The sequence below is a fragment of the Alosa sapidissima genome, chromosome 8, assembly GCF_018492685.1.
Source record: "Alosa sapidissima isolate fAloSap1 chromosome 8, fAloSap1.pri, whole genome shotgun sequence".
NCBI classification, from domain to species: Eukaryota; Metazoa; Chordata; class Actinopteri; order Clupeiformes; family Clupeidae; genus Alosa; species Alosa sapidissima.
This window is the reverse complement of record NC_055964.1, coordinates 16,941,038-16,954,861: the sequence shown is the minus strand read 5'-3', so window position 1 is coordinate 16,954,861 and position 13,824 is coordinate 16,941,038. Positions and strand designations below refer to the sequence as shown.

The 13,824-nt window shown below is 46.3% G+C and overlaps 1 protein-coding gene across 3 annotated transcripts in view; it reads right to left on the bottom strand.

Moving 5' to 3' along the window:
* zdhhc8b (zinc finger DHHC-type palmitoyltransferase 8b) overlaps nucleotides 1-13,824 on the bottom strand; it is a 51,284-nt gene that overhangs the window by 6,865 nt on the left and 30,595 nt on the right. For all 3 annotated transcript variants that reach the window (XM_042102042.1, XM_042102043.1, XM_042102044.1), the window contains exons 2-4: nucleotides 2,896-3,017; nucleotides 1,656-1,813; nucleotides 161-333 (exon numbers count right to left, since the gene is read on the bottom strand). In XM_042102042.1, coding sequence (XP_041957976.1) covers nucleotides 161-333; nucleotides 1,656-1,813; nucleotides 2,896-3,017 — 453 coding nt within the window. The remainder of the gene's footprint in view (nucleotides 1-160; nucleotides 334-1,655; nucleotides 1,814-2,895; nucleotides 3,018-13,824) is intronic.

The following is a 13,824-nucleotide window of genomic DNA, read 5'->3' as shown; positions in this document are numbered from 1 at the left end:
ACACTCAAGACCCAGCGGCCGAATCATCGTGACTCATCAAGCACTCTTATTCCTACGAACCCTGCGTTGAAATTACATATTTTCCTCTTAACCCAGGGCTGTTGTTTTCCACTGATGCACACGAGCGCTCGATGAGAGACGTTGGGGAAAAAAAGGATACGTCACAGTGGTGTGCAGGGCGCCCAGCCGCTCCAGATGGTGGAGCACGAAGAGCAGACCGAAGGAGAAGACGCCCACCATGTGGGTGCTCAGGGACAGCAGGAAGAGGAAGAAGTAACGGTAGTTGCGCCGCCCAATGCAGTTGTTCACCCAGGGGCAGTGGTGGTCAAAGTCCTGCGGGGGGGGGGTGAATTAGGTACGGAGCTTTTTTCACTTTTATTTGCTGAGTGATTTGCTAAAGCATTCCTTGGCTCGACCATTGACTTTAAAATGTGTGCTAACTGCCAAGTTTGTGAGAATTTGTGCCTATCCGAAGTCACACTTTTGCCATGAGGAATTACTGCGATCTGTTCCTCTCTGGAGACGGCCATGTTTTACACCCACATTATGCAAGTCATCTCCCTGCCATACGCCTCCTGAGTTACAACCCCCCAAAATTTCCCCAGGATTACCACCTACTCCAGTAAATTCACAGCTGGCCTCCATCTTGAGGTTACACTCTCCTACTCCTCCATAGCACCACCAGTGAGCTCATCGTCAGTGTTAGTGTGTGTGTGTGTGTGAATGGTGGTGACTGGCACAAACCCCAAAACACAAAAGCTCTCCTCACAGGCAGTGTTCTCACAAGCCGACCAACTGAGGCTTATTCTCTTCTCTTCTGAAGAACACTCATATCTCTCTTCACATATACACACACACTGTGTGTGTAATAATACGAGACTCATGATGGGCATTATGTAAGGGGTGTATCAAGAGGACATTAAAACATGCTGCACGCAGACACACCCAGCTGGACACAGTGCGTATGGACCCACAATGCAAAGTGGCATGCTTGAGTACCCAGGGACTCATAATTCCCCCTGACCTTCTAATCCTCTACTGGCAATAACACAATGTGTTGCCACAAGCATGAGTGCACTAGTCGGTTTTATAGCTTTGTATTTCGAGACATTACATGCTGTGTGTGACAACCATTAAAAGTCTTGCATCTTCCCATCCGCTGAGCACCAAGCCATTTCGCTGTTGCTTCTGCTACAGGCATTTTATACTTTGTCTCGGAGTGAAAGTGTTCTCTAAATGACTAAGTAGACATTTTATCTGGGCTAATGCTTTGTGTTCCTTTCATTATCAAGATAAAAGCCAAAGCGGTGTATGAGTGAAAGAGTATGGAGAAACCCATAATGCAAATTTAGTCCACAGGGGAGTAAACTTGTCAAGGCGTAATCTAACGAGGTAATACAATGTGCTGCCCGTGTTTATGTTGAGACCATATTAATCAAGAAAGAGATGAATTGTAACAGAATACTGCACATAACTCCACTACTGTTGTGAGTAGTGTACTCACAACTGTACTGTACTGTTGTACTGTTGTACTGTCTACTGACTACTGCCTCACATAGCCCACTGATCCTAAAAAGAGTGGGAAATCCAGTGGGCCTACTGTGGTAGTGAAATTGAGGTGTGTGTGTGTGTGTGTGTGTGTGTCTTCGCCTCACCTCCACGCAGTTGTCACACACGCTGCAGTGAGAGCAGCGTGGCGGCCGGTAGAAGTGGCAGGTGGCGCACCACTTCATTCGCACCTGGATGCCCTTGATCTCCACGTTCTTGTAGAGCGGCGCCCGGAAGTCGTCGTCCTTGTCCTCATCTTCGTTGGCTGTGGGGATCAGAGGGATGGTGATGACTGCATTGCCACCTTCACGCACACAAGTGTGTGTGGGGGTTTCAGTAGCCCGGGCGAAAAAGGTCTTCACAATAACTCAATTCCAAACACTCACCAACTGGCTCCAAATTAGATTTTGCAACAAGCTCTCAGAAGCTTAAGGTAACAGGTAACACTTTTATCCAAAGCAACTTACAAATACTCGCAACGTTAGTGAATTGAACTCGACTCAACCTCTTACGAGGTGATAACACTAATCGCTGCACCCACATGCCCCAGTGAAGGTCTCCTTCACTGCCAACAGTGCAGCGTGTCACCGCACAATCCTCCATCTGTTCCACACCACCGTCTCCATGTGCTGTCCAGCCAGAGCAGTGGGCCCTGTAGGGTAATGATGGGACCAAAGGCGCTCAGAGGGAGAGAGCCCATAAAAGCGCTGCCATGATTATAACCTGTTTACAGTGGGAGGAAGAGCCCCCAGAGATCATATCATTATCCAAGTGGACTGCTTGTGAGGATCTGATGGGCCATATTCCATTCTATAAACAAACACACGTACACACACACACACACACACACACACACACAGAGAGCACCCCATGTGCTGGTAATAACTGCTATAGCCGTGACAGATTAAAGCCTTGGACAAAGAGGTGTGTCTCGTCCTTTGCTGCTATAAATGACCCAGAGTCATCCAATCAGGGGAGTTGTTTCTCGCGCAGCCAGTGGCACTCTCTTCATTTTCCCAGAAGCCCTTTGGGCCCCTGCCACAGATGTGTAAGTCATCCGACGTCTACGGCATATGAATTCAGCAGGCTTACAAAGAATGGGGAAGAGAGATGGACCAAATATGTCTATCGAGGTGAGAGCCAAAAGTCTCTCGCTCTCACACACACACACAATTGTGTGAACGTCATTTCACACACTGATGCACATATGGGCAGTCTCACAGGATCACATACCCACATGCAGACAGAAACACACACACACACACACACACACACACTGTGTTTTACCTCTCTCACACACACTCTCACACAGACGGACAGACGAATGGAACAGCTGGAATCACTGACCTCTGGGAAAGACGCCAGGGTCCATGAAGGTAGCCATGCTGAAGTTGGCCAGAACAAAGAGGAAAACGATGCCATTGTACAGGGGCACAGCTGGGGAGATTGCCTTCGTAAGCCAGGGGCACCTGTACAGAACAAACAAAGAGGATTTGTATTTTTTATTTACATTCAATCAATCACTTTGCACATATTTGTCTTTATCTGAGCTGACAGAGACAAAGTAGGTATAAATTGTAAAGATTGAACTTGTGTGAGGGAAGCTTGAGAGGGGGGACATTAGACTTAATGTGAACACAGCGACACCAAGAGCAAGTCATGTCCTCCCTACAACACGTGATGATATACTGCACTGCTTGTGATGTACACATATTCGCCCATCATTAATCATGTGGACATGTACAAATGTATAACACGCCGTGCAAGATGAGGAATGACATACATGTATGCTGCCACCACTGAATCTCCTACCTCCCAGTCTGCAGCACACACACACACACACACACACATATGCACACACACACACACACCCTCTACAGCCAGCAGAGAAAATGAGATTTTCAACATCTTTAATCCTGTGGAAATAGGAAACAGCAAGCCTTGCAGAAAGGAGGACATGGTGTAAGCTACAATTAGTTTGCCTCAATTCCCCCAAAATAATCACATTATATATTTTACATTTGTAAAGGCTATAAAACAGTAACAGTAACTCTTAATCACGGTATACATGGTAGGAGATCTAATTCAGTCTGAAGTATTAAAAGTTGGATGAGGAATGACATATGGAGACAGACCTATACTTGGACTGGCAGAGGGCGCTTTACAATGGATTACATTTCCTGGGACTAGGGAGCACAGTGGAGCAGGCTTGGCCAAGGCTGGCAGAGCCCGCGCTGCTATACTAGCAGTAGCTAAAAACAGTGAGTCCCACATATTGCTGTAAAACGGCTGGACAAACCCATATCCCTTCTGTGCCAGGGCCTCGCCACTCTCCATATCTTACCCGAGGCGTGATATTTGTGTTAGCTTTCCAAGGACTTTTCCCTTTTTTTTGGTGAAATATTTTTTTTTTTCCAAAAGTTATAGGCTATATCCAAAACAAACCCCATGCCATTGGAATGGTGACAATAACCAGCACAATGGAAGTCTAACAGCACTTGATTGGTTTAGCTTACAATGCCAGTGCTGCTTTTTTTGGCTGCGTATACAATGAGAAGGAAAAAAAGGGCCAAGAGAGAATTGGCTGAAGTCTTCATTTTAGCACTCAAACACAGGTATTAGGTTGGATTCATGCCGTAATCTGGATCATGCCTACTGATCTCATATTAAAGGCATATGCTCTCAGAGCCAACTCTCCACAGCCTTCTGTAGGATCCTTTTGGAAGTGAATGTAGATATAATTACCCACATCTCACATCTCGCTATTAACTGAAGTCCATTGGCATGAGCGGCGTTCTACAAAAGTTGCCGGAGGTAGCCTATTTGCTGAGAGGGAGTTGGGGCAGCGCCATGGCAGCCGTGCTGGAAAAGCCAGAGAGAAGTCATCTGCTGACTTCTCCCCTGACAAGCTCAGGAATTATTCATCCCCCATCGTCCATCTCCCTAGAAACACTGCTGCTGCTGGACCAGCCTTACACTGGCTCACTCGCATGCTGTCTTCTCTCACTTCGCCTCTCTCTCTCTCCAAAACATGTACTCTTTCATTAACTCTCCACACTACTCGCTCACTGTCTCAGCTCAGTTCAAATCAATTCAAATTCAACTCAATTCAGTCCTATTTAAATCAGTCTGCTCCAATACAATACATCTCAAATCACAATATAGCAGTAAAACAGTCAGCACAATTGATCAATATCAGCATTTTAACACAATTGTAAGCCAATATCATGACATAAAAGCAGAGTCTTTAGAATAATAATCCATCCTCTCTCACTCTTTCTCTCTCCATCATCCCTCTATCCCTCTCTCTCTGTCTCTGATCATTGCAACCTTTCAGACAGTCTCCGCTGTTCTGTTCAATAATTCAGGGCTGAGGCTGGGTGGGGGGTTTAGAGGGGTTGGCACTGCCCTCTGATGGGTCCAGCAGAGAGAAGAGGGGTACTGCTCTGTGCCCCCCCACCCCCTTCACCACTCCACTCTACTCTACCCCCGGCCCACTGTCACAGTCGATGCCCACGGCTCACCTGGACCAAGGTGGAGGGCATGTGTGTGTATGTGAGTGTGTTTGTGTTTGTGTGTGTGTGTGTGTGTGTGTTTTTTGTGTGTGTGTGCATGTGAGTGTGTGTGTGTGTGTCTGTGTGTGTGTGTGTGTGTGTGTGTGTGTGTGTGTGTGTGTGTGTGTGTGTGTGTATGTGTGTGTGTGCATGTGTGTGAGTGTGTGTGTCTGTGTGTGTGTGTGTGTGTGTATGTGTGTGTGTGCGTGTGTGTGTGTGTGCATGTGAGTGTGTGTGTGTGTGTATGTCTGTGTGTGTGTGTGTTGAGGGAGCTTGTCAGGGTGGGCTACAAAGAGCATGGGGCACATAAAGGCCCGGGGGGGAAAGGTGATCCACCACCAGACCCTGCAGTCCTGCCAGATCCGCTCGCTCTCTGGAGAAAGGGTCATGTTTGAATTCAAAGCCCTTCTTAAACTCTAAAACTGTCTAAAACTGTGTGTGTGTGTGTGTGTGTGTGTGTGTGTGTGTGTGTGTGTGTGTCATATGTACGTGTATACATGTTGTGTATGTGCATGAGTGTTTGAAAGTGGGTTTGGGGTGTGGCATTTTATTATTCAATACATAATTGTTCCATGATTATATAGCCTACTGTAAGCCAATAAGAAAAGCCACCGTTTGAGCCAGCGAACACACACAATCCATCTCCATTGTCTGTTTGAGCACAGAAACAAATGCAGAGGAAAGGTTAACCTGCCGCCCTTCTAGTAATAACTATTGAGCGAGACAATAAACCAAATCATTCTCCCTCCGAAAAAGGACAAAAAACAGCTTTGCAACGCATTACAATAGAGCAGTTCTGACAATGTTACAAATCATGAAGCACACCGCAGAGGACTTCTGCAAGTCGATTTCTAAAAACATTAAAACCTAACGGGGGGAAAAAACCTCAGTGGAGTCAAGCACTCTATTCCAGCAGAATCTAATTGCAGCACACGGGGCCATGAAATAACATGTGAGCGAAGACGTGTGGGCATTTCATTAGAACAAATAAAGGATTGTTGTTTGGGAGAGACACAAGGCAGTGGTGGAGAGATTACAGAAAAGAGGAACATTGCGGCGTACAACCATAACAAAGCGCAGGGTCTCCGTTTTCCAGCCGGTCGTATCAATTCATAAGAGCCTGCCGCTGGCAGCAGCCTTGTTTTTTTCTGCGGTGAGAATGCTGTTTTAATCCTTTGTCTGAATATGTAACACCGTGGTCAGCCACAGAACAACAAACACATGTGTCTTACCAACACACACACGCGCACACACACACACGGTAAAGGCTTACACTCCCCCCCCCCCCCTCCACCACGGCATGATGATCCTATCACTGTTCCTCGTTTTTATCACGCATGCAAACTCTGCTGTCTGCGGGGAGCACATCTATGGTTTCTCACAGGATGAATTTACACCTCAGCATCTTCCTGGTCTCTCTCTCTCTCTCTCTCTCTCTCTCTCTCTCTCTCTCTCTCTCTCTCTTTCTTTCTTTCTCTCTCTCTCTCTCTCTCTCTCTCTCTCTCTCTCTTTCAGTGCCTGAGTGCTCACAGTGTGGTTGGGGCTGAGGTGGAGCTGATCTGAAGTCAGATGTAGGACAAAAGGACAAAGCTGGAGGAGTCTGAGAGGTGGGGTGGGGGGGGGCAGATCTAGGACAGTGAGACCATCCTTCACCAGGGAGCTTGAGCCTGAGAGGATGGTTTGTAAATCACTGGCTGGCTTCCGCTGGTAGTGACAATCCTGCTGCAAATGCTCCATCTACTGCAGTTCAGGTACAGGACACAACCTAACAAACACAACTCTCGATTCCCCAAAAATAATTATATTCCACATACACACACATTGAAGATAATGCCTTGATGCCCCAAACACACACACAAAAAGAAGCATGTAATCTATCTTTTTCACACTCACAAATAAAGACAGGCAGACTAACACAAGACACACTCTCTCTCTCTCACCAATATGCTCACACACACTTCCAATCTCCTCTCTGGTCTGGCTTGAGATGCCAGTCAGTGTCTACAGGGAGAACCATTCAGTCCTGACATCTTTATTTGAACTCTGAAACTGAACTGAAAAAATACCACAACGACACTCTCTGAAAACCGATTCCCTGCTCTTCTGGCTCTGAGCCAATCATGTACCTGGGATGCAACTAACCTATCACAAACTCATCAACACTTACTCATAGGATCTGGCACTACTGAAGACAAATGATCCTCACTGAGGCTTGACACGCTAATTAAGTAAGCAATACTCCATCATTCTATCACCAAGGGTTATCATAATTGAATTCAATTATCAGAATGCTTAATATCCTCTGCCTATTGTAGGTCAAGTGAGTTACTCTGTGATGCTTGATGTTTAGAAATGTCATTGCATTACAGTGTCAATGCAATTACCCATTATAGAATGGATAGCCTGGCTCAGATTAACAGGTAGGCCTACTATGGTACTAGACAAAAACTCACAGGTCCAAAGCAAATCATGCTTACAGTCCCTTTTTTCTTTGAAGTTACCATTCCAACATTGTGTTACTACGCAGATAATCTGACAAGGCAGATTCAAGCCCCATCCCAAGCCTCATCAAAGGCAACAGTCTATTCTGACAGTGAGCAACTGCTTCTGTTAGGCTACTCTAAAAATACTGAACATGCACTGTGGTGCTAAATCCATTTGCCAAAGCAAAGATAACACTATCAGAAGATGTCCAGTGCGTGTTCAAATATAATCTGTCTAGACAACTCATATAGACACATACAAGCCCTCCTCCACTGACTTCTTCACTGGTGGGGACGGGGGGGGGGGGGGGGGGGGGGGGGGGTCATGTTACATGTTGTGGATGGAGCCGATTTTATCTTAGCACCCAAATCCCCTAGTCGTCCCATGTATGCATGGCCGCACCAGAGAGCGTAAGGGGGGAGGTTGAGAGCACACTGCTCGCACTGAAATGATAGATACCGGGAAGAGCAGCGATTAATCATGGCGGGTCTCCGGAGAGGACTGCTCTCTCTTCAGCTCATCTTACGCGCTGGCCCCCGGGACGTTAAGACGCGAGGGAAAAACAAACTCCGTCTTCATCAAGTGGCCATCTACACATTGCCCTGAGACGCCGAGCACAACGGATGGCTTACTGTCCCTTTCATTAGGACTGCGCTGACGGCGCTATTGGGCTAATTCACTGCTGGGAAAAGGACAGATGAGGCAGACAATTCCACAGAATTGCACTCAAGAGAGCAGACATAACTTCGAAAAGTTTTAATAAGCTGAAATGGTATGTGTGTGTGTGTGTGTGTGTATACATGAGTGTTTATCATTCATTTCAGCCTGTTGAACCTTATTGAGTCATGTACACACACACACACACACACACACACAATGCTTGATAAGTGCTTATTGTGAAATAGGCCACACAAGAGGAATTGTCCTTTGTCCCTGCATTTTAGTTCCTCTGTTTAAATGTGTCCCATCATGTCCACTCTCAGATGGAGAAACTAGAGTCTGACCTCACCTGTCACACAAACGTAATTTTATCTAACAAACATTTAAATAGGCCCAAATCATTTAGCGACACAGCTTGGCAGTGCATCAGCTTATTTAAAGGAGCAGGAACATCAACTATGTTAGAAGTGAGTCAGATCCTCTGCTCACTCACTAGTTTAAGCATTCCACAGTCCACCAAACACACACATGCTGTCAGAAGAGGGACACACGGCTTAAACAGTCTGTCAAACAGTGTCTGACAGAAGGTTGCCCCAGACAAGCTGCACAGTGAAAGTGGGAGGGAGGGCGATTGTCAAATCCCAACTCTCAAATGGATGTTAATAGTGCTTCACTTGATTTTAGAGGCTAATCGCTGAGTGGAAATATCCTCCGGATGTGTCTCTGTGGCTTAAGCTGCTATTTGTGCAAAAAAAGAAAAGTAGGGTGGGGATAAAATTGGCTTAGTGTACAATCAAGCAGGACCCAAGTAATCCCACGTCAAACATCTATAACATTAACACAGGTGCTGTGAACGTGGATGTCCGCTCTTCCGAAGTACTGATGTGCTGCCATGGACCACTGTTATTTCCCCTGTTGTGATGACACACACACACACACACACACACACACACACACACACAAATACACACACACACAAAAAAAAAAAAAAAAACTGCTGGTACAGCACAAAAAAGAAAAAAAAGACCCACTGACCCTATCGGGCACCTCTGACCTGAGAAGGTGAAGCATGGTGCTGAAGTCAGAGGGCCTCAACCTCCCTCTCTGCCTCTAATGGGCCTCGGAGGGAGTCAGACGCCATTAACACTCTGTGTGTGACACACAGCAGGGGGGTGGGTGTGGATCATGGAGATTCCTCAACCCCCCCACTGTACTCCTCGTCTCTCCACAGGGGTGAGAGAGGACAAGCCATCGGACTACGCTTACCCACAAATCCCCTGACACATTTGTCTAATGGAGAAAGGAAAGTACAATAACAACAACAACAAATACATATTTATCCCATCTGGCAAACCCCCCACTCCCCATCCTCAAGAAGGAAACTGAGAAACTGGTTCTGATCTGATCCTGAATCAGGCCTAGCTCTGCCTGAGAGACCCCTGCTATCTGGATAAAGAATGAGACAGACAGAGTAGGCACTGCTACAGGGGGTTCCTCCTCAAACTGTCTCCTTAATTCTACATTTCTAACAGGGGGTGAGGGAGGGAAGGGGGGTGCGGGTTATGGTGGAACGAGGGTATTTAGGACAATGGGTCAATCGGATTGTGTGAGACAAAAGACAGTTGGGCTAAGCCTTAGCTGTAAATATGTATGGACGTTGAAAGTCCACAACAAGGCATCAGACATTTCCATGAGAACACCATCCCTTATTGCCTTTGAAAGTGTAGGATGACCAAATGGTGTTGCTAACACAGATTCTGTGGCAGAAGGTGGCGAGGCCTGCATTTCATCATAACTAATCGTCCTTATTTTAAGACTCCAGCTGGTGACCTTACATGTGGGCCTTTAGCAAATGCCAGTGAGAGCATTTCTCTCCATGTCTGAATATCGGACTCTGAGCTGCATTTGCTTTTATACCGGAGGTGCTGTACACTCGGTCTTTTCAAACTCCCGGAACTAACACTGACAGAAAAGAAAAACGCAGCAACAAAAACAGAAAGAAAAAAAAAGACAAGAAAAATCACCATCACAGATGTGAAAATGATGCAACAATCCAAGCTATAAATTCTAGCGGCAGCAAACATCAAAATGTTATTTTTTAATAATTTTTTAATCCTTCAGATTTATGTCATATTTAGTCATTGGAATGGTTATCACATCATAATTTGCTACGAATAGCTAATCATCATTGTCTACAAACTATACAGCTATTCCTGCTGTACAGTAGCTTTGGGGTGCTGCCCTTGACCTTGAATGCCACGCTCTGCAGCTGTGAGCGCAGCATTGCGCTGGCCCTCTGAGGCGGCCTCCTGCCGCTGCCACACAATCGGGATTGTTGGGACTTATCTCGGAGCAGCATCTGCGAGCTGGAGCGAGGTCGACGCCATTTTTCAGCCACTTCCTGCAGGAAGCTGCAGTTAGGGCTGAATTGCTCTGCATTTAGAAAATCTCTCCGAAAGAGTGTGACCAGAAAAAAAACAAATACACAAAAACAGAGAAGACAGGAGTATGGAAAGACTGCATTGTATCTCGGTGTTTGCGTGCGTGTTGCGGCGCTAGTCTGCTAAGCCAAGGTGGTTTGCAGCAATGTCAGATTTTTGTGTGTTTGACACAAACAGAGTACATGCCCGTGACATGAGTCTGAACTTCCCCCGCATTGGCTGCGCTCCCTGGATCTGGCAAGGGCACGTACTTTTAGCTCGCCGCTCCTTCTGCTAACAGTGTTTACAAAACAAGCCCTGGGCTTCCACTGGGGCTGAATCAGTGGGGCAGTCAGCACGCAGGCTTTGCATGGATGAATCAGATTCCAGGACCTGGCTGAGATGCTAAATCAAACATGCCAGAGGAAAAGCTTTACAGGATTAGCATAGGTATTTCTCTCAGCAAGAAAAAAAGATTCAGATAACATTGCTGGAATTGGCCATGTCTGACCAAAACAGCAAATACACTTGCTGTGCCCCTGACCCTGCAGCATCATATAGCTTAACTGGCACTGACTCATAATTTCTCCTCTTTCCTTTTTTGCCCCCACATGCAATCAGCTGAATAGCAGACCCTATGGAGGCCATCTCCCTAATGAACTGACCATCAATCACTTTAATGTATTCACCGACAGGCCCACGGCAGCTTGACCTGCGTGGGGGTTGTTGGGAGAGGTCTGCTGAAGGGGTAGAAAAAGGAAAAGAAGTGAAATTTCTCCCTGGACTCGAGAGGATACGTGGTTGGCGAGATTAGCTGTTGGGCTCTATAAAGGCTGGCCAAGGCCAAGCATAACTGGGAACTTGACAGTTCTCCATGAGAGTGATGGGGATTACATGCTACATGCTATGACAAGAATTACCTCCTTATCCCTCCAGTTTGCACTGCTGGTGAACCTACCAGTAATAGCTACCTTGTGGTAGTGTAATTCAGTAACATCATGACGAATGAGGATTTGAGGCTATATGAAGGCTAACAGGATTAAACAGTGACAATACAGCCATTTTCAGACTGTAATAAAAGAAGAAAGAGAGAAGGAAAAAATGGAGAACTCAACACTCCACCAAGTTAAGTGTGGCGACACTAGCAAAGCAAAGTACCCCCCCCCCCCCACCACACCCTCTTGCTGTTCATTTCCCATCACAACACAACATTGTTTAACTTTAAAACAGTTCCTGGCAGAGCCCAGCAACACTTTTAATGGAGCTTAGTCGAGTACATCAACATCGCCCACGCTCGTTACAGGATCCTGGGGCCTTGAGCAGGGGCCCCCCCCTGTGGGCGTCTGCGCTCCACTCAGCTCCGATCCTGCTAGGCTGGGCCCGCGACCAGACGGCCCATCCCTGCTCAATTGCTTCCAGATGCCGGGCACGGCACGCCGTGGTGCGGCAGCCTCACACAGGGGCCCAGGTGGGGCTCCGCCAGGGTTATTACCGCACCTAAGTACTTATTTGGAGATAATGGGGTCAAGTTGCCTATTGTGTATGAACTCAAGCCAGAGCCCAGTCGGGACAGTTCATTGTAACTAAACGAGGCCACACAATTGCCGGAGAAAGAACTTCTGAGAGCACTGTGTGCGCAACAAACATTGTATGTCTGCCATCACAATAATTGAACTCTATTATCCCAGTATGCCCTTTACTTCTTGCTTGCTAGCTGTTATTGCTACCAGCTCAATTAGGTTAGCGGTTAAATTACCTCTTGTTTGTAGCAATGGAATTCTAGGAGTGATACATTGCCCTTTCAGGTTAAAACAGTTTCTAACTGTGGATACACATTATAGAAAGTGAGATTTACAGAAAGGCTCATGCCATCTGCAAGCTGGCAGCCCCGTAGAAAATGATTACAGATTGTTGCTATAGCCCTTGGGGATGCTGAGCCCACTCATACATAAAATAACAGCTGTAATGACACTGACCAGGTGGACATGAATAACAGTGAAGCAGTGGAAAATTCCATTTGCATAATCTCCATCCGTTAATATTCACAAGCCAAAGCGACAGCAGATAGAACCACAGTCCTCCCAGCACCATTCAGCCATGTAGAGCCTTTTGTGTGCGTGGATGTAAGGCTCTATTCTGAGTAGGCTTTCTCCTCAGCAGAAATCGACTGAAATCAGCTTCAGGATTAGGGTCACACACAGGCTTGCATTGTGGGATGGATGCTGAGCATCAGGGAATATTGGGGGTGGCAGCTTGGCGATATCATCTTCCTCGTCTCTTGCGGCTCCGCTCATGAGACCAGCTGATGGCCTGATTGCACGCGCTCTGGGGGCCGAAATCAAATGTGACAGGCCGGTGTTTATTCTTGCTGCCATTTTTATGAGAGTTCCATCACCCTCGCCCCTAAAAAACAAGAATATATATGCTGATGCAGCATGACACCGGACACTTCATCACGCTTCAATGTGGTTTGTCGTGCTATTCTCTCCAATTCTACACGCAGTGGAGGGAAGAGCCCCCCTGGAGAACAATGGGGGCCTTTCAAAGGCTGAGCTGCAACAAGACACAACAATGGCTCCTTTTAGCAATTAAGCCTAGCTGCAGTGGGCGCGATCCCAGCAATGTACTCAGGGAATAGTGTGTGTCAGTGAGAGTGTGTGTGTGTATGTGTGTGTTAGAGCTAAAGGGGGGGTGGGGTCAAGCTCCTGACAGTGCCAAGTTGTATAATAAGTGTTGGCTGGCTGTCTCATGGCTTGTCTTTTCACCCACTTAAAACATTTCTTTATGTGAAATACTGATCTAGTGCATTTGCTATAAATATTTAAAAATCACAAATAATTTGTCACAGATTTATTAATTGTGTTTACAACTGTGTTACTGTATTCAAATTATAATTAACTAAGAAGAACATTATAAAAGATTATTCTTTTAGTAATACATGAATACAAACAACGATATAGACATTCCTGACTGTTTCAACATCTCACTAAACATTTACAAGCCAGCCAGTACCTGGTAACTCAACCTGACCTTGAAAGGCTGTAAACTGTGCTTTGATTTAATGCCATAGGATTTAACAGGCTCCAATGCTAAGCGTATTTTATATCAATCGCATGTATATTATAGTGGAAAGATCAGATTACATGGCCAACTGAGCT